Below are 22,002 nucleotides of genomic sequence, written 5' to 3' on the forward strand. Positions count from 1 at the left end.
AAGAAATGACAAAAAACAACTAAGAAAAAAAAATCTGTTATTCACGTGCTTTTATTATATCAGAAAGGAGGAGGTTACGTGTAAGTCTGAAGAGTTTGGAATTTGCCCTACTAAATACCAGGATTAAAGACCTTCTGGAAGGGAGTTCAAAACTTTACACTCAAACCATTTTGAAGAAGTGGGACTGAGAAGATGGGATAAACAGCCTTCTTCAGATTTCTTTGGGAGCATATGTAATGCCTGGATGTTAATTATCGCTCGCTATTACTTCTACAGACCTTTGGCTTCTTAATTACACACAGCTCAAAAGCACTGCACAGATACAAGGCAGTTGTCTTTATACACAAATAAATAAGCATGTAATTTCTTCCACTTTGTTTATCATGAAAGTATATATGAGAGCATTCAACTCAACTAATATAATCAGAACAACTCAAATTTGCACCAGACAAGGATCTGGTTCAGGATCTTCACATTATGCCTTTGAGCAAAATTATACTACCACATGCAGAAAGGAAGTAATCAGGAACATGCAAATTATCCATTGATAACAAACAGACATACTCAAAACTCACAATAAATTTCTAGCACTACTGATAACATAATCAAAAGCCCAACTACAGCCTCAGACACTGGCCTCAGTTTTAAGAAACAGTAAGATTTTCCTGGGTCACAAAAAACTAGTGGTATATCCTCATGTCTAGTGTAACACCACAGACAAGTAAAACATCATTTGGTCAGGTTGTAAAAGTCAATTTGCTATTAGAAACTAGACCTGTGGCTGAGACCATTAAGACCTATTGCTGGACTGTGTTCAGGAACAAAAATTTGCAGGATCACCCAGAGTTATTTACTCTCATCCTGTTCTCACTTTATCTGGAAAATCTGAATATTTATTTTCCCATAGGTGTATATCAAAATATATATTGTTTAGGAAAACATACCATTGAAAAAGAGTAAGATTCAACTTTACACTCTTTCCTCTACAATAAAGCTCTTGGGTTTATACATCTCAAAGTACCCAGAGATCCGGTAGTCTCTGGCAGATGAGACGATGTTCACAAATCTCACTATGGCTAACATTTTCTCAAAGGCCTGACAGGTATTTCAGAGATAGACAATGTTCACAGGACTTAAAGAAGACCCACAGAGAGCCAATAGAGTTTTTGGAAATAAAGAAGAAAATGTAAGTAACAACTGAAAACTGTGTCATATTCCAACACAGGAACCAAGACAAAAAGAGAACTTATAAAGAAAAGAAACTAACGGACAAATAAAAGCATGGGGACTAAACTGAACTACATCTCTTCCTATTCTGAGACTTACCTGTTAGAGCCTCAAAGAGATTAAAAAATGATTAGAATAGCATCAGTTGTGACCTGTCACCTTTAGAAAAATCACTGTCAATTTAAAATCACTCTATAGCATGCTATTTTTCCCATGGAACTATGTTGTTCTGTGGTTGCTGGATGTAATTATACACAAATCTGAGATGGACCTATGGCCGAAGGACTGAATATGGCTGTCATTTTCTGATGGTGTTACATCAGAAAGAACTCCAACTTGCTTAACCTGAAATTGACAGCAATGGACTCAGTTGCATCAGCCATAGACTTGACCTGCACTAATAAGTTAATATTATAGAGGAGTATCAGAATTACAGACGTTACATTCCCACTGCTGACCTTTATGTTCTCTATGTTATCCCACCCGTTTATGATATGACCACAAGAAAAAAAACCTTGCGATAGCAAAAGGTACATGATGCCACACCACCTTCTAAAACAAACATGCTTTTCAGGACATCAAACAGTCTATTGTCCCTTGGACTCATTTGACATAAGGTACATGTTTTGGGCAGATGACCATTTGTTTTCAATAAAACTGAACTAAGCTCAGCTGACCATACATACATTTTAGCAAATATCTGTCCACTATTTGATTAATCAATTCCATATGTTGCATTAATACCCCGATGATGAAATGGGAGAAAACATATCAGCAACTTTGACAAGTACAGATGCAGGGACCACTGATTTTTCAAGTCTTTAAAATAGATTGCTTATGGTTGTCAGTTTTAGAGCACAGCATATATGCACAACAGTTTCACAGTGCCCATAAGGATATGGAATATGAGAGGCAAGCTACATACTCTTATCCATATGTGAAACTTGAGCCTATCAGAGATACAGTAATGTCTGCACAGTAATACTGAATAAAAAACCAAATAAAATGAAAATAAAGGAGTAGCAACCAGAAACCCCACTGCCCTCCACAGTATAACACATCCAGCAAAGGCACAAAAACTCCTGTTAGAAGAAGTCTAGTCACAGTGGTTCTATAGTCTATATGGAAAGGTCCAATGGAAATAACAGAAAAAGCACTCTGTTAAACAGACTTTCTATAATAACACTAATAGCAGATTAATTTTTCTTTGGACTTTTAAAAATATTTTCAATGAAAATATTTTTCTTTAATGCATTTGCCATAGTGGCTTCTTACCTGGATGTCCTTCTCCTACTGATTCTGATGTGAACATGAAAGCTCCTTCATCATCCAGCGTGTGATCACATAAACCATCCACTGGCCCATTCATGACTGTGATGCTTTTGCTGATGGATTATTTTAAAAAGTGGTTGAAGATTTCTGCCTTTAGTGCCTTCTGTTAAAGTTGAAGGTTCTTTTTGAGCAGGACTGTCACTGTGTTCACTCACTACCTGTAATACTAACTCGAATTTTAGTGTGTGAAATCAACATGAGCTTGTATCTGTGTATGCATGCAAGGAGCACGCATGTGCCTGAAGTCTGTATCCCTACCTAGCCTGATCTGTCAGTCTCTGGGCTGCTCCTATATATGGAAAAGTGAAAGTGCCTAGAAAATCATGTGAGGAAAATGGAAGAGCCCATTTCTTGGCAGGGGAGTTAGTTGATTTTGGGATATTTCACTAATTAACTCAGTTCTTAGAAACACTCTGGATTCAACCCATGCAAGATTAAGTATCGTAGGAATTCAAACGAGCGTGAAGTAATCCAGGAGTACTGGTGACAGTTCAGTTCAGCTGCATCTTCAGTTTGCCTCTCCCCTAATTCTGGGATCTATGTTGTGTTTCCAACCGTGTGTTGTGGTTTCACAGGGATAGATTAAAAAAAGGGTAAATGCATGCCTTTCGTAGAAAAGACTGGAAGAAGTTTGTTCTGCATTCTGTAACTGTATTTTCCTTCTACTTTTTCATCTCTTGAAAAGTAGAATTCTCTCCTGAAATATTTTTTTCATTTTCATTCATTACTCCTGCACATTTGAGACATGAAACATCTGATAAGATACAGCACATGACAAATTTCTCATTTATGCAGACATCTTCCTTCAACCTTTGCTTTCTTTTTCATCTGTCTTCTCTTCTATTAAGATCCATCTTAATTCTTTTTTTGAATGACACTCTCACGTTACATTCTGTAACCCTTAGAAACAGACTGACTGCTTCGACTGAGAACTCAATACTCAGTTCCACTACCAAAAATGTCTTCAGTCAGATGGCTAGTATCTGGAATATACTGACAGGGTATGACATATATGACATACAGGTATGACAGGTATGAAGACAGACTGCATTTTGTGGATATACGTCTGTAAGTCTGAATACAAAAAAAGTGTAAACATACCCATGAGGCAGACCCAGAACATGCCCAGAACTACTGCACCACTACAAAAAAAAAAAAAAAAAAAAGTTGAATTGTTCTTAATTCATTTACAGAAATTGTTCTAGTCTCAGTTTCAGATCAAGTTATAGATCTACCGAAACCAAATTTTCCCTTTACTTCATTGAACACTAAATTATACTCTCTTAATCATTCACTCGGACATTACAGTAAAACACCTGGTATTTGGATTGAAACAAATAACATACTGCATGTTACATAGCCCCTGCAATTTTGTCAGCAATGACATCTTTACTACTCTTCAGTTTAAAAACTTAGTTTACTTCAAACTCTTTGTATTATTTTAGAATACCCCCTGTATGTGGTCCCTTGGACTTAAATTTCCGCACTGCTACATACTTATGTAAGAATTCATTAGAATTTTCACTTTCTACCTACATTCCTGAAAACAATAACCAGTTTCTGTGAATGTTCACCAGTGATCTGCTGTAGCATCGGTCCACCTCTAATTATTACTGACATGGAATAGTTTGTTTCAAAACACATTCTCTTGGTTTTCCATTGCATAGAATTCATGTCACACAACAAAAAGTACCAGTTGAACTTAATAATGCAGAATTCACACATCAGATAACATGAGCCATAGGTTTCTCTGGAGTAAACTGTCATCATTCCACTGACACTAAGATTCCATCCCAGCCTGAATAGATCCTGCATTAATTTCACATAGAAAAATGGCATTTAAAAAAAAAAAAAGAAATGAAGATCAAAGAGTAACTAGTTATATTAACTCTAGTTAATGCGTAACGTTCAAAAATTATATTAACTTTTAAAGTAATATAATGTCAGTGACAAGCACGTGTTCTTAAATGTAAATGTTTTTTTCTATGGAAGTACAGAACGGATGAAACACTGCTGACATAAACACAAGAGTTTTCATTCTAATTCTATAAACAATCCTCCAGCAAAAGCAGACAAGATTGAATATTCTCAGCGTGCAAGTTCCACTCTCTCTCTCTTCTGTTTTTGCTTTTTCTTGGTTTTCAGTGCCACTTAAGAACAGAAATTGTTGCTTGGACCTACGTACGGTGTTTTTTATTTCTTTTTTTGTTTTTAAGGTAACAGCACAAAGGAACAGGTCTCTCACACGATCCTCTTATTCCATATAAAAATAAAAATCACAAGCTCTTAAAATGCTAATTAATGCAATTAATTGGACACATGAATAGTGAATTTGCAGGTCCACTGTTTATTCTGCCTTTGCAGTTCCTCCTTTTGAACTTATTTCTGCCGACTTAAACACATTGGTCCATGAGACCTTTGGAGGGTCAGCCTTCATTAAATGGCCTCTCTGCTAATAGTATTTTTTAGAAATGCTGCACAGCTGCATTTCACATAACTCATATAGAACCTTCAGCAAGAACGGCTTTCCATTGCAGTTTTACTATCAAGAGCAACATATTTGCTATACGGCCATGAAGCATCTCAGCATGCTCTTTTCCAGGACATCTTCCAGGACTATAAATGAGCATAGGGTTAGGTAATGTTTAATTTGGCTTCACTTCCCAGACAATTTGACTTGTTAAATATTTGTAAAAATCTAAGATAGAGCTCTAACATCATACATTTTTGGCATGTATCTTCTGCTATGAAAAAAAAAAAGTTGATAGTAAACAAAAAGTGGATATAAGCTTTTTTCCCCATTCCATTTTACAGATAGACACTTACCTATCAATGCTACCAATACAATTGGCTTCCAACATTTCTTTTAACTTTATTGCAATAGTCAACAGCTTTGTGGTACCAAGCTCTAACAAAGTCAGTTTCTCTGCAAATCTCTTTATAAATCCTATAGGGCCCATCACTGTATTACGTATTTTTAGACTATATTCTATGACCCTTACTCAGAAGATACCTAATGGCAAAATCTTCTCAAGCTGTATAACTTCTGTGCTTTGAAATGAGGATAGAGATAGAAAAACTAAGGCAAAAATAACTCTGTCCTCTGTATTGCTGTACATATTTATTCATGATAACAAGAAACACTGGAATAGCAAGGCAGCTCTTTCTATTAACTGTAAGAGTCTTTCTATCTGGCACCATCCCACACTCTTGTTACTTTTATTTCTAGCAGTTCAGCAAAACTACCTCTCTTCTAACTACCTCTCTTCTGGTTCATATAACATTTGTCACCTGTGAGAAAGTGCATGGTTTTACCGCAGCCTTGAGAAACCCCAGGAAATAATGAAGTGAACAAGATTTAACTTAGAAAATTATGAATGACTACTACTGATGCTGCTGATTCTCTAGACAGATATGACTGATTAATTGCCTTGATCCTAGACCTCTCAATAACATAGGCTCATCAGTTCATTTTACTTGCTTGCCTTCTTCTTCCTTGCCCTTATCAGATTTCTCCTCTATTCCCCTCCCTTCTTGTCTTGCTTATATCCTTTTGTTTGTTTAGGACACAGTTCCCTTTCTTCTTTCTTTTTCCCTTTTACTTACTCTTTTTAATCCTATCTCCCAACACTTCTCTACCAATGTCTTATTTCCATTATAAACCACTGAGAATGGAGCCTACATGGATGAATTATATCTATAGAAATGAAATAAAATGAGCTTGAGTCAAATAGCTTACGTGTAAAACTATCATTGCAGAAGAAGGAAGAAAGATCCTCCAGAACTAGTCATCCTTACTTCACCTACAAAAGAATCATGTTTTCTCTGGAAGCAATACATGCTTAGATTCCATTCACTCACACTCCATCACTGCAGCTGTAACTTTTAAGTGACATCTTTTGAGTTATGAGGAAACCATATCCAGGGCTCAGAAGATCTTCCACGTTATTAGAATCCGTCATGGTAAAACCATTCCTCAAACTCTGTAATTTAGTTCTCTCACCACAACTTTCAAAAGCATAGAAAAACAAATTGATTTGTAGAGAGCATACACCTCATAACTACAATTCCTTTATCATTAAAGGACCCAACATCACACTTAGATTTAAAAATACACAGAAATACTTCATGCATGCAAATAGCACCTGTGAAAATATTTTTCCAAGTACTTTTGTTTTGTTCTCTTAACTTTATCATCAGAAATCACTGTACTAAAATTAGTTTCTTACCTTGCTATTTTATTCTCACTTGACAAAATTACACAAGGAAGTTATTTCTAACTTACATGGAATATGTAGAAATAAGAGAGTTTTCCAATTCTTTGAGAAAAGAACTCTAATACTAATTTTATTTGTGCTGCTTACTAGGAGTAGTTCTTATAATACAAATAGTGTATTTTCAAGAAGTTATGGCAGTCCATCTTTTTTTCCTCTTAGAAATAAGCTCTAAATTACAAAAGCCTCTTATTAGGATTGACTCTGAGGGATTTTTATTTGTTGGTGAAAATACTTGAGTGATTCAGTATATTTGTTTTGAGTGAGGTGGGTGTTTTGTTTTTGAAGCTAACATAAGGAAGATTTGTTTATTTGGGTTTATTTCTTTTGCATGAAAAATGACAAGCAGAGCAATAGAGCTTATATAGCAGGAACTCAACACAGAACTCACACCTGCTTCAGAACTTTCACCTCTATCTATAATTTTCTGAAAATGAGTGTTGTTCAAGGCCTCTCAGACATGCAGGTGTAGAATTTCACTGGCCCATAAGCATTTAGGACAAAATTAAATATTATTGGATAGAAAAAACAGATTGTTATTATAGAAGTACAGGAGGTAATATATATCCTGAGTTGGGTGTTTATAACCACTTTCCTTCTCACACTAGAACACGGGATCTCCTGTAACCACAGTCACAGCAATTTATTAGTGTGCATTTTATGTAACTTAATCCAAAGTTACTTTAGCTTATCAGTGATTCTCTCCAATATTTTACATCTTCGTTCCTCTCTATGCTCTAATACGTCTTTTCAGGTACTTCCACAACTAATAGCAAAGAATTTTCTACTTATCCCATACGCTTATTCTCTTTACACCTGTTTGACCTCAAATTTTCTACTATGACACAACAGTGAATCACAGAATGGTTGCAGTTTCTAGTACAATCCTCTGCTCAAAGCAGAACAAGCTTGAGCAGGTTACTCAGTGTGATGTCACTATGTATGAAATCTGCTCCAAAAGTAATGCCTCCTATTTTATGCTGGCCCACAACATCAGATGTGTGTGTTGGTTGTACAGCAGCAGCGGTTGAACTCTCTCACCAATATTTCTTGCTGCATGACAGACAGCAGCAGAAGGACAATCTGACAAAATGGTGTCTGACATGGAAGTACATGTGAAGAAAAGGTGTGGAATTGTTTTTCTCCCTGCAGAAAAAATAACATCCGTTGACACTCATCAATATTTGCTGAACATTTATGGAGACCACACAGTGGATGTCAGCACAGTGAGGTGGTGAGGTGGTATGTTTCAGCAGTGGTGACAGCAACATGAAAGATAAGCCACATCCCAGATGGCCATGCAGATAATTTTAAGAGTGCAGCATGCAGGCTCTTGTTCATCACTGATGAAAAAGCTAATGGTGGTGACTATGTTAAAAAATACTGTTCTGTAGCTGAGAATTTGCTCTCTCAAATAATGTTATTGTGTTCTTTGTATCTGTTGTAGTTTCCATGGAAATAAATAGGAGACATTACTTGCAGAGTGACCAACATAAATAATTAAGAAAATTAATTTTAGTCCTATATCAAAGGAAACAGAAGTCTTTTCTGGCAGTATTTAGCTACAAAAAGTTAAAAGTGTCTGAGTTTAACCTAATGTTCCTTGTCAGGAAGCCAGAATGGATTCCACAACCGTGTTCCTGCAGATAGGTTTCTGCAACATGACTTCATGTACTAGAGTCAATATTTGTTTCAAAGTCCAAAGACCACCTGTTCTGTAAACATCTATGAACCACCGCAGCAAAAACTCTTGGGTAAGGGCTAACTGAACGCATCAGTCTATTTCCTAAAGTACTGAGGAAATATTAATGGTTTACATATATACACTAATAATGTCACAAAACATGTAAATGCAGAAGACTGTACAGCTCCCAAGCTGCTGGAAGACTGCTGTGTTTCCCTAGCCAAAATGTTTTTGAGATACAAATCTACATCTGTAGTGGGATTTAGTCTGGACAGGTGATTAGCCATGTCATTAACAACTGGGAGTTCTAACTATTTACTCAGAAAGGAACTGTGGCTTTGTGTGTATCTGATGTATGATCACACCCCATGCAACTGAAATTAAGGGTTGTGCTCTGTTTCATGTCAAATGACAGTCTCCCAAAACAAACAACTGACCATGACAACTGGAAAAAACATTCAGGTAGAATACATAGATGGCTTTCTATAAGGTTAAAGGGAGACAATTTTTAATTGAAGACTTTTTCATTTCTGTCCAAGGCATAATTTTAACAACTAATTTATTAGATTTAGCATAAATAAAATTGTATTATACACTGTTCTGTTTGCAAACTAAAAAAAAAGCCTTTTGCTGTGTGAATTGAAGGTGGAATAGGGCTCAATTCTATGAATGAACAGAAAATAAAGTACTATTAAATTCTGCCCTGTGGCACACATCTGAGGAAATAATGCTCCTGATAAAATTAGAATCAAGACTTTAATGAAAGCAGAATTTAGTCACCAAGGTAAGTTGTTGCTTCATGGCCTTGGCACATATTACATAGGTCACTCTGAAAGTAATGTCTCTTGCTTATTTCCACAGAAACCACAACAGATACAAAGAGCACAATAACACTATTTGAGAGGGCAAATTCTCAGCTACAAAACACTATTTTATAACATAGTCACCACCATTAGCTAGGCATTTTTTCTAGGAATGGACAAGAGATGCCACACGTGTAAAAATCTGCGCCAGTGGAGGCGACCCACTATCACCACTGCTGAAATGCACCACCAGCGCCTCACTGCACCCACATCCACTATTTGGTCTACATAAACATTGAGCAAGTGCCAATGAATGTCAGTGTGCCATTTTTTCTGCATGGAGCAATTCAGTGACATATCTTTGCTTCATATGCACTTCCATGCAAGATATAATTTTGCCAGACTGCCCTTCTACTGCCATCTGTCACATGGCAATAACATGGAATGGAATACTGATGGTAAGGTTCAACCCCTACTGTCATACCACCAACATCCAACTCTTATATTATGTTGGCCCACAATGTCAAAGGAGGCACTACTTTTGGAGCAGCCCCCATTGTAATCAATAGTCACACATATATGCACGGTTTATAGAATCACAGATTCATAAAATCACTTAGGGTGAAAAAGACCTTCAAGATCATCAGAGCCAACCATCAATCGATCCTACTGAGTCCAAACAGTCAGTATTTGCAGACGTACCTCATTTGTGCTCTCAATGAAAATATTTACATACTGGAATTACTTGATACAGGCAAACACATTTACTTGCACATTCAGTAAAATCTGGTCAATAACTCATAGCAGAATTTTACGTTAATTTTGCAAGACTGAAAATGACTGCACAATGCTGTGAGTCTCAGAATCAGGCTTCTACGGTTACCTGAAGAAAAAAAGATATAACATACATCCAGCAACTTTGTTAGTCATTATGCCTATCCATGTCTTTTCAGAAATGCTCCCATCATCATTGCTATAGAGCTCAAATGAACTACCAGCACTCTGAGATGTGCAGGAAACTGCTAAATACATAACCTGAGTGATCATGTCTTTCAGACACACCCTCAGCCTGACCTTCTCACCAAAGTTGGTTCAGCTAGGTTGCCATTCAAATACTATTTTCACATACTTGAGCTGCGCAAATATATTAGCAAACAACAAACATCATTATCTTTCATCTATGCCTGAGAGATTTCACCACAACTAGTCATTTAGCAGCTTCAAATAAACAAGTCTTAAATAAAACACAGCCAAAACATTCTTACATGTCTGCCTAACCAGAGGACATTAGATAATGGATGAAGGGCATGTAGCATCAATCAGCTCAAGGGCATAAATGGTTCTCGACAAAAATACAAACAGTAACCGGAGCAGACAAAAATTTCTACTAATTTCTAATTTCTCATAGATGGAATATAGAATGGAAAAATTCAAAACCATCAAAAGATCGTCAGGCTTATAGACATAATTGCCATATCGTTTATTTTGTTGCTCAGTGTTTTACAAACCCTCTGCCCTGAAACAAATTAAGTCTCAGGATTTTTTTCAGTATACGTCAGATTTGTAAATAAAAAAAAAAAGATTTTTCACAGTGCGCTATTGACTTTTTAAATCATATTCCAGAAAGGCTGACTTGAATTTTGTAATTAGTTTTGAAATACAGTATGGAGATGAAACTCTGGGGAATAGCAGCAAAAACTCACAAGATCTGCAGGGCAAGATCAGCTGCCTCTCCCCATTATTTCTTTTGTTTTCCAAAAATTATTAAAATTATTAGGCTAAAAATTCTTGCATAGCCAATTAGAAAAAAAAGGGTTAGGAACCCTCTGCAAACATCTTTATATATATATATATATATATATATATAAATGTAATTATATACATACACATTTTTTTGTACAGCATGAGGAATTTTTTCCTTTGTTTTCATTTCTAAACAAGTGTTTTGACATCACAAGCTGCTTGAAAGCACCTAATCATGACAACATGTTGAAATGACATGTACGAGTTGCAGATGTTTCGAATAATTAGGCACTAAATTACAGTTATGCTGAGTGCTCAACAGAGTCATGATCTCTATGCCATTGTTTTTGCAACTGAATGCTTATCATGGGAGTGAAATGCAAACAATGTCCTTCCAAAAAGAAATTTTTAAAAAGGCAAACGTAGAATTATCAAAGTTGAAAAGTATAAAAACAGAAAAAATAAAATTTTTTACTGATCCTTTCAAAATGACTGGTTATAAAAATGTATATATGCAGTGGCTTCTTACTCCATGTATTTTTTGTGACTGACAGCCTAGACACTCACTACTGAAAAATACAGTAGAACTACCATAAATGCTAAGACTGTCCAGATACTTCTGTAAGATGTGTAACAATTCTGTCTTTCTTTATGAGCAAATATTTAACCTTCTGCCAAATGCTACTGAATCTCCCTGAAAACTAAAGTGGGACTTGTGAGGTGACCCTTACAATAGGAATGTTTTTAATGAAGAGTAATGTCAGAGTTAAGAATGTCACACCCTTTCTGCTGTAGCGGAAATGCTAAGTCACAGCTTCAACCAGTGATTGAGCACCTGGTAGGAAGGCAGAGCCAACCCAGGGGAGCTCAGGGGCATGCAATGCACCTGAGTGACTGGAAGGGGTGGATCCTGGCTCCACCCCTTCCCAGACCTCATTTAAGGGTTGGCAGTGGAGGCAAGAGTATCTCCCTAGAGATCCCTGTGTACCTGGGGTTTTCTAAGGAGAAAGCAGATTCTTTCCTTTGTTTCTGTGTCTACAGGTGCCATATTTGAGCATATCCCCACATGCTGCAGCCTAGGACTTCGCTACTATGCTGTCATTGTTGTGCTTTCTATCATGTTACAGAGTTACATCTGCTGTACCAAAACACACAGGAAATAATCAAACAAAAAAAAACCTGAATATGATCTAGTATCAATGCTCACAATATAAGTTAAGACTACAAATTCTAGGGCTAAGAGTGTTTATTTCTCATTCCTATAAGTGGAGTACTCAATTTATGCTCATCGCAAAATGACATGATTCCATGTGACTGACACTAGATCTCAAGGAAGTAAACTTGTTTTAGTCCTGTAAAGGGAACCTGAAGCCTGTAGCTCTACTAGGCAGGGAAAGAGAAGGACAAAAAAGGCAGCTACTCTGTTTAACATCCTGAACGCTATCCTACATAGGCACTAGTTTATAGAATTAAACAAGTGCAAGAACTTTTCTTTGGTGTATCTCCTTCTTCTTCTTCTACTCTAATATTTTCCCATCCCTTGAATTTTTACCCCTTTGAACTCTTACAACTAATGGATTTGTACTAGGAGCTCTTACTTTTCTAAATTCATGCCGGTCATTCATTCTGTCTCCTAGGCAAAAGGTACTTTCTTTTGAAAACATTAAAAGTAGCACCCATCATAAAGCAACTCCTCAAAGGCATCCTCTTTTTCGGTACCTCCAGAAATCTTAGCTAATAAGAAAACTAACACTATGTCTATACTACACTTCATTATTCACCATTTCAGATTGCTGTGAACGCCTTAGCATTGCAATAGCAATGGTCAGAGCATGAGTTATTCACAGGTGTTGGGTGATCGGTTCTATTTCATCACCTCTCCGCATTTGCAGAAGCGCAAAATATGTTTCTGGGATTCTGTAAATCTTTAGAAGCAAGGTCAGCAAAGAGACTGCAATGTGTAATTATTTTTAAGACACATGCACACATTCCCACGCAAATGGCATGAATGTTTTACTAGGACTCAAGTGGGAGCCCTGCCAGTAACTTTAGTAAGCACAGACCTGATCTCCACAGAAAATAAATATTCTCTAGACAGAATAAAACTAGAACAAAAAGTTAATTTCCAGATTTAAAATTCAGACATATTTGAACCTATTCAAAACTGAAGGATTTTTACAGTCCACAACATTGAAATATTGCAAGTAATTAAATGTTATATTAATAAATATGAAGGAATTACTTACCCTCCCATACAAAGCAAAATACAGACTAGTCAACTGATCTTTTTTTTAAAGGTTAGATATTCTTTTCACAATAAAAGAAGTATGAAAAATAATACTATTCTATCAACCCCAGCTGCAAGAGATATATGTTCAGGAGGCATCACTGCTGTTGTCACAGAATAGTGGGGCAACAGCTGTAGGTGCTGAATAGACATCTAAAGAATCTGTAGCAAAAAATGGAAAAACGGTACTATACTGAAGAGTCAGACCAAATATATAAGAATATACAGGTCTGTCTGTAGTCTGTACTTTACTGATTTTTTGTGCCAAGCGAAGCTTGGACAAATTCTGAAACACATTCATATATCATGTAAATATGCTGAGTTTCACAAACAAACAAAAAACCCTTAGAAAATTCACATAAGAGGGGTAAGGGGAATATGTGTCTAAGTTACCAATGGCCTAGGTCTCGGAAATGGTAAAAACTTTTATCCTAAATGTATTAAGAGATCAGTGTCTATATAAACACATTTTATCAAGAGAGTAGAAGAGGAATTACTTATAGTATTTTTGCTAAGAAACCTGCCTGTATAGTTTTAAAATACTCTAACACGTTAACTCAAGCCCAAGAGAGAGAAAAATAGTAACGGTGTATTTTTTCTATAGGCTTTGCTTATGTAGACACATATGAACACTGAAAAAATGTTGAAGAACAGCTGCCTCAGAAATTCACAGCAATCCCAGCTCTAGAAATTTTCAGCTGTCAGTGCCTAAGGGTAGCTTTTCAGTGCAGCTAGGTTTACAATGAAACAAAAAACAAATCCTGTCTCCAGGGTTACAATTATCGGTTAAATAAATAGCATTTTTTAAACTTATCTTCTAAATACATCAGTGGCAAAACCAAAATTGCTTAAGATAACATTGAACCAAATACAGGTGTGTCTGCATGTAGCCAGTCATTTCTAGAAGAAAGTACATTCAGGAGGCGGGGTAGAAACGAAGCAGAATGATTGGAGAAGCCCAGCACACTCCCAGGAATGCGACTTGAAACAGAGCAAAGGGGAGCTGCGGTGCCCTGCTGCTGCAGGGCAGTCTCTTATTGGAATGTTCCCACTCTCCCACCCTCTTCAGCATAATGAATCTTCTTTCTTCTGCAGTATCTTTCCCTACACGTAGTTTGAATCAAGCAATTCCCTAGTGTTTTAATATTAAGTATATTACAAGTTTAATAAATAAGAGATGGGTTCTCAGAGGTAGAACTCATGCTTACACTAGTAGAGATCAATCCTCTTACTAATGATTTCGGAGTTTCCTCAGAAATTTCAATGTGAACAAAATTGACTACTTTCTCCCTGCACCAAGAAAAAGAAAATATTTTGCTTTGATTTTTTGAAACAACAACAAAAAGTCCATTCTATTTATTACAGAGCTGGAAATAATACATTGATACAACTCATTAAAAAAAAAAAAAGCAGACTAACCAAGATAATTTGATCGAGTTTAGACAAAATTCCTCCTCCCTCAGAAAAAAAAGCTAATGCTTTTACCTGGAATCTGCAAGACCGCATTTAAATTGTATACAAACCACTAAACAAAATCATTTATTTTGTCCAAAAAACATTTTGCTGAACTCTAACACCAATGGGTTTAACATCAAAATAAAATAAGATACTTTTCACAATTATTTTCCCAAGATAATACGGAAAAAAATCATTTAAAACAGTATCTCCTGTTATTAGATCCAAGAATGACTCCACACAGTAAATGGCAAAATCTCCCTGGTGAGTTTGTTAAAAGACTCTTAAAACATCTTAATAGTCTTTGGAGAGGGTGCAAAAATTCAGATAAGTTCAGTATGATATTCCTAACTACTGTATGTTTATTCTAAATTAAACTCAAGCTTCACATAATTTTTAAAGTATATTTGAAATTTTAAAATATACGAGATGCAAAATGATGGGAAGGAAGAGTTTTGACTTTTTAGCGTAGTATATGTTTGTGTGTCAATACAGAAATGTCAATACAACCTTTTAATAAATAACAGCTTGAATGAGATTACCCAACAAGAAACCAATGGTGAGCCTTCTCTACTTGTAACATCAACATTTGCCTGATGCTTTACTTTCAGGTAACACTACAACCATGCTTAGTATTAATAATGAAATGGCTTAACATAGTCACTTTTTTGTTGTTGTTTTTTAACCTCACCTTCAATTAACTCACATTCAAGCAGTCAAATTTAATTATTTTTCAGCAAATTAGATTAGTGTAACAAACTAGCGCTCTCAAATTGCTCTCAAAACAGCCATTGGCTTTGGGTGCCCTACACCTGAAGATAAAATGGAAGCACTCAACATCTCCAGTAAAGAGCTACAATGGACATAATTTTTCATGACACAGCATCTTCTAGAGTAACTTACTTCAAAAAAACTTGGTATAAACCCCAACAATTCAGATCTACAATATACACTGATTTCAGTTTACGGTAATAATGAAGGTGCAGGCTCCCAAATTCTGAGAATCAGAGTTCCCTACTTCTTATAGTTTCCTACACTGTGATAGCTCAATTGAATGATTTCTTCCTCTACCTTGCTTTTCTTTCACCACTGTTAGCCCAATAATATCTATATAAACATTTATAATAGTCTAGGTTTTACCTTCATCTGAATTGAAATAAATACACAAGCATAAAGCATAAACACTTCATGAGCGTTTATAATGGTTATGCCAGAAACCAAATAAATCAAATAAATAAATATAAATCAAACAATCTGGTGAGGTATTTTAAAATGTACTTAGGCTCTTATCAGCAAAAAGCAGGATTAGACTCTCTTCTAGCTGTAGCTGATAGACAACACTGCTTTTTATCTAACCGAAGAACAGGAACAACTTCAAAGAAGTAAAGTAAATAATAGCTGACTTCAAATACAAGTAAACTGTCTTAGCAAAGTTCAGAGGAAATCAATTTTACATATAATCTGGACTAATTCATCCAACTCTCACTGCCATTAGCAAGTTACTGTGTACAGCTTTTGCTTACAAAAGGATGTTTCTTTAGACTATGAAAGAAAACCACCACTATAAGAGACTGTATACTCAATGAAGCCTACTCTCTTAAATAATAACACAAAAATGTGCTTGCTGCAACATGCATTTTTCTTTCCAGAAGAAAAGCTTCTCACATTGCAGAACTGAGTTTCCATCTTTGTGAACCGACTGGTAGTGAAACTCATTCATTTTGTCCTATTTTGGGCTTCATATCTGTTTTCATCCTTATGCTCCAGTATTGCTGGAATGAGAACAGCTGTGATTAGGCACATTACTATCAGCACATTCTCTGGAGGATCTGTACTTGGGGTCTTATAACAGCCTAAGCAAGTGTGCTCCCAATCTGATGAAAAGAAAAATTAGAAATCCATAAATTTTCTGTCAGTATTTAGTATAATATTTTCAGCAACATTTCCTATCGTCTACCTCTGAATTCCATCTTCTCCAATCCACAAAAATATTTTCAATGGAAAAGCAGGCTGTACCTTAACTCCCATTAGGTAATTGCAGTTTGTTGTTTTTTTTCCAATACACAGCCTTAGATTGTATGCAAGGGTTAAACTGTCACACCTCCTTAGTAACAAAGAAATAGAATCTTCTCCCTTGTTCTGCATCTGTTCCAGGTTGAAGTTCAGAAGGAGAAGGTAATGATTTTAAGCTGTCTTAATTTACTTCCAGACTTAGACACCTAAGCAGAAGTCATCTTTGTTGTGAACTACAGTAATGTTTCCAAGTGTCCCACAGCTGTTTTGCACCTTCAGCACTGAGACAAATGCTTACCCTCTGGCCCCACATCTAAGATAGGAATTCCTGTAAAGCAATAAGAGGCAAACTGTGCACCATGACTGCGTGCATCAAATTATGAAAAACTGGAAATCCTTTAAATGCCATTTGAACACCTTATGTCTTTATATACTATCAGATTAATATAACAGCAAAGGAATATGTAAGCTAGAATCTGCCATTTAATTTTGACAGATGCTAAAGGAATTTTCTGATAAAAGCTTCCATTTGAAAATTCAAGTTCCTATCTAGAAAGAGAATGAGAAATAGCAACTGAAAGACCACAAAGAAAAAGAAACAGTTAAAAAGAGCTGAAACGAAATGACAGATGTTTGTAACTGACACAACCACCACTGTTTCTTTTTTTTAGGATGCACTCTAGTGGACACACATACAACAAAATGCAATGAGGATGCAAATGTTATGAAAAAACAGGTAATGAAAGTCACTTCTTGGAATTAGTAATTAGAATTATTTACTAGCATATTTAAAATACTGTCTTATGTTAAATATATTTCCTAATTATATATGAAGGCTGAAGTTTTCATGGTAAACATATATAGATAAAAAGACTGAAGTATAAATACTGGTTCAAATGAAAACCTTCATCTATTTATCCAGTTACTCCACCTGAGACTGGCACAAGAAGCTGTTGTGTATACATTATTAATAGGTTTTAATTAAATTAATTTTATTTTATAATGGTATTTAGTAGAGACGATCAACACAGACAGTTTGTTAACTTGCAAATTCAAGGCAAATGCAGGAAAGATTGTTTTAAAATCCAGCTAAACAAAATGAATATGCTGACACTTGCAGCTCATCTAATATCACACAGTAACCAGAAAAGATTTTAAAACCTAGAGCAAACAACTAGCGTCACAAGAAGTACCTCATGATTTTTGTTAGACAGACATCTTTTAGTACATCTGTCTAATAAGTCACAGGAAGTTACTTCCTAATGGCATAGATCCTCTGACTAAATTTTGCATTTAGTTTGATGTACAAAACTTGCTCCACCTCCTGATACATATAGCATTCCTTCTTAATATCAGAAAGCTTTCACATGCATGTAAAGTCTTTTTGATCTTTTTTTTACAGTCTATTCAAATTATCATATTGTAGCCCCTACTCCAAAATAATCTTGATACATAAAATCCACACCTATATTAATTTTTTTACACTTCAAGAATAATAAGGTAATAAGGTAATAAGTGAAAAATATATTTATTTCTTTTATCGCAATTCCAGTTTTCTGCCTCCACCTCAGCCATGCCAGCTACTGTGGTTTAAGAACAGAAAGGAAGCATGGCATGCCAAAATTAACAGGCTTTACACGAACACCCAGAAAGCAAAGAAACCAAAACAACAGGCGTATAATCAGTTCTCTATACAAAGTACACAAATTAAGACATTGCCCTTCAGGGTCAGCTAGTAATGAGTAGAAATTATATTTACTGCTTTCAGATCAGCTGGGAACTTTCTTGTTCTAACTCTGGCATTAAATCTGTTGCAATCTAAAGACAAAAAATATATATATATCAAATGTTAGCATTAACATTGTACAAAGAAGGAAAAAAAAAGAAAAAACCCACATAAGACAGACAAGTCATTATTCATAAATAGAAATGTGTATTCTTCTATTCAGTTAAATATGATGTAGTTTTATCACCAGACTCATTCTAAGATCCAGTAAGTTTGGATGAAGTGCTACAACTCTGAGAACAGAATAGTTTCAATACTAAAGATGTATATAGTTTCATTTTATTGATCTATTCTTAATCTGTATTTTAATAAAAAAATTGTAGCACTGCAAAACCTGCAGTGACATCAAGAAAGGACTAATGCAATCCAACTTTAAACAATATTAGGCATGAAAACTTTGCAGATGACACAGAAGACATGTGAGAAGAGAAGGTAATCTGAGACAGCCAGCATGACTTCACCAAGGGCAGATTGTGCCTCACCAATCTGGTGGCCTTCTATGATCAGTGGATAAAGGAAAGTTAACAGATATGTCACCCACCTGGACTGCTGCAAGGCCTTTGATATGGCCCCAGATCACATTTTTATCTCTAAATTGTTAAGATATGGATTGGATGAGCGGATTATCCAGTGGATAAGGAATTGGTTGGATGGTCATAGGCACAGGGCTGTGATCAACAATTCTATGTCCAGGTGGAGGCCGGCCAGGAGTGGTGCCCGCCAGAGGTCCATCTTGGGTCCGGCACTCTTCAACATTATCAATGACCAGAATAGTGCTGTTGAGCGCATGCACCCTCTGCAAGGTTGCAGATGACTCTAAGCTGAGTGGTGCAGCTGATAGAACAGAAGTAAGGGGTGCCATCTAGAGGGACCTGGACAAGCTTGAGATGTGGGCCAACATGAATCTAATGAGGCTCAATAAGGCCAGAGTAGGGGCAATCTCAGGTATGTGTACAGACTGGGAGAAGAGCTGATTGAGAGCTACCCTGTGGAGAAGGACTTGGGGGTTCTGGTGGATGAAAAGCTTGGTGTGAGTCAGCAGTGTGCACCTGCAGCTCAGAAGGCCAACTGCATCATGGGCTGCATCAAAAGTGGGGTGGCCAGAAGGGTGGGGGAGGTGATTGTCCCCCTCTACTCTGCCCTTGTGGGCCCCATCTGGAGTACTGCAACCATGGCAGAGTTGTTGAAACTAGATGACTTTTAAGGTCCCTTCCAACCCAAGCCATTCTATGGTTCTTTGATTCATCTGCACTTCTGATTTTGCAATTCATTTATTTAAGTACACATAAAATACATCTGTACATGTACAGTTTTTAATATTCAGTTACTAGAAAATTACAAAAATCAGGGCTAGGCAAGGCCTTGAGATTTCATCACATTTACCTCTTAGCAAAACCAAAATAATTGTGGAAACTTGGCCCTAGGTATAATCATAAATATATTCACATATGTATTTGGAAAACGCTTATAAAACAGGTTGTTACTAAAGCAACCTTAAGCTGAAAGCATGTTAATATCACAAATTTAAGTTCTGAGCAAGAATTTTTCTGCCAATGTCAGAAATCAAACGAGCAAATTATTAAGGCTAATAAAGGAAAAAGGGTTCAGATGTAGTACTAAAACTAGTCTAGCAAAATTCCAAGTCACACTACTTAGAATAGCTGAAAAAAGATAGACACATCAATATTTATCTCCAGTGATGTGCATAAAGCAGCATCATCTGTTAAATGTACTGCCATGCTTTACAATCAATGAAGGTTGATTGATGCCCTCTCAGGTACCAGGATTTTCAAGTACAAAGTGAAAAAAAAATGGGTGTAGAAGATACCTGCATATCACAATTTAGATTCATAGTTGTAGTACTGGAATAAATACTGCCATGCTGGCATGGGCCTCAGATAACCTGATTCTTAGCAGGTCTTTGCCACACTGAGCACTGTGTGCTCTTGCTACCTGGTCTTTTACATTAAATAGTTGTTCCAATATCTCTGCAGAAGAGTGCATTCCGCTGCACAAACAATATACTTCAGACCAATCGGAAAAATATAAAAAACTTCAGTCAGAAGCAAGTCATCTTTCACCATTTAGTATGCGTCCTGTATGACATCTGCTCAAATGGCAAAGGAAGGTTGCCTCCTCTCTGAGAATATTAATACTTCAATACATAGCACATATGAATATAAAGGGGCATTTTAAATCTTGGGGATTTACTCACTCAACACCACATAGGTAGTCTTTTAGAATGTATTAACTTGTACTAGACAACAGGCTAAGGACAGTGTGAAGACTGTGGCCAAAATAATATCCATTAAAATTATAGGAAAGAACCAGCATAGGGTTAACTAGAACAGTCTTAGTTTTTGATATGTCAGCAAGCAAATATTTGAGAATTAACTATTTATAATCTCTTTCTTTCCAAACACTTACCTCAGACAGTCCACTCTCATCTTGCTCCTCAACTCTGGTCAAATCAGGTGCTCCTGCTCTATCTGTAAGTTCAGCTATCGTCTTTTCATTTTCCTGCGGTAATGGAAATACGTTTTCAGTTAAAAGTATTCTGTGTCATGAGTAATCATCTACAGTGAATACTTTAAATATGCTAAAATATCTTTTATGTATTAATATAAAGAGAATACTTCAGATGCATGGTACACAAATGTGTTGGTGTGTGAATGGGGTCTTTGTATGCTTGTCAAGACTATTTTTAGGAGGTTTTCTTTTGAACAATAGGATTTTTTTTGCTTCAATTTATATACCTACATACTCACTTTCCTGTCACATTTACGCTGTCATTTTTCTAGTAATGCACTATCGGTATTTCAACACAGTGCTCTAAAAATAGCCATATCTCTAAACTATTTTGCTCCATGTAAATTTAAGAAATATTTCACATTTAAGTTAAATGTCAATTGTCAGTCTATATTTTTTACTGAAATAGCATTACATGACAATATATTTACATGGACCTCTGTATACACAGAGGAAGATCACAGAATCAAGAACCATCCCAACTCCAAGGGATAGTTCCTTTTCCAGGTACAGCAAATGGACTTCACACTGCCACACAGTAAAACGTTACTATCTAGACATTTAAATTAGACACATTTAAGTTCTAGTATTTTCTCACAAAAAAATAAGCTGAAATTAAGCTAGATTTTACAATAAATTTTTGTTCTGTTCTGAATATTAGCTAAATAAACCCAAGAGAACAGATGAAAATTCAAGTATAAAACCTAGACTGGAAGGAAGGGCTAAACACTCTTCCCAGATGTTTGCTTTTTTTTTTTTTCCTCTGTGTTACTTCAACACTTCTAGGTTTCTGCCTTGCATTCTGTATTTAGTGACTGAATCTGGAAGAGAGCTGATTAACAGTATTTCCAAACTCTTGACTAAGCTTT

At 36.0% G+C, this 22,002-nt stretch overlaps 1 protein-coding gene across 12 annotated transcripts in view; it reads right to left on the reverse strand.

Moving 5' to 3' along the window:
* Window positions 1-22,002, reverse strand: part of LOC110399378 (S-adenosylmethionine synthase) — a 38,311-nt gene that overhangs the window by 14,618 nt on the left and 1,691 nt on the right. For 4 of the 12 annotated variants that reach the window (XM_021397981.1, XM_021397979.1, XM_021397980.1 and 1 more), the window contains exons 5-7: window positions 21,032-21,124; window positions 3,661-3,701; window positions 2,503-2,612 (exon numbers count right to left, since the gene is read on the reverse strand). In XM_021397981.1, coding sequence (XP_021253656.1) covers window positions 2,503-2,612; window positions 3,661-3,701; window positions 21,032-21,124 — 244 coding nt within the window. Of the gene's footprint in view, window positions 1-2,502; window positions 2,663-3,273; window positions 3,290-3,660; window positions 3,702-6,298; window positions 7,965-14,558; window positions 14,641-15,985; window positions 16,578-17,778; window positions 18,637-21,031; window positions 21,125-22,002 lie in introns of those variants that run through there. The other 8 variants (XM_021397982.1, XM_021397987.1, XM_021397983.1 and 5 more) reach the window with 8 other exon arrangements.

The sequence above is a fragment of the Numida meleagris genome, chromosome 5 (genome assembly GCF_002078875.1).
Source record: "Numida meleagris isolate 19003 breed g44 Domestic line chromosome 5, NumMel1.0, whole genome shotgun sequence".
NCBI classification, from domain to species: Eukaryota; Metazoa; Chordata; class Aves; order Galliformes; family Numididae; genus Numida; species Numida meleagris.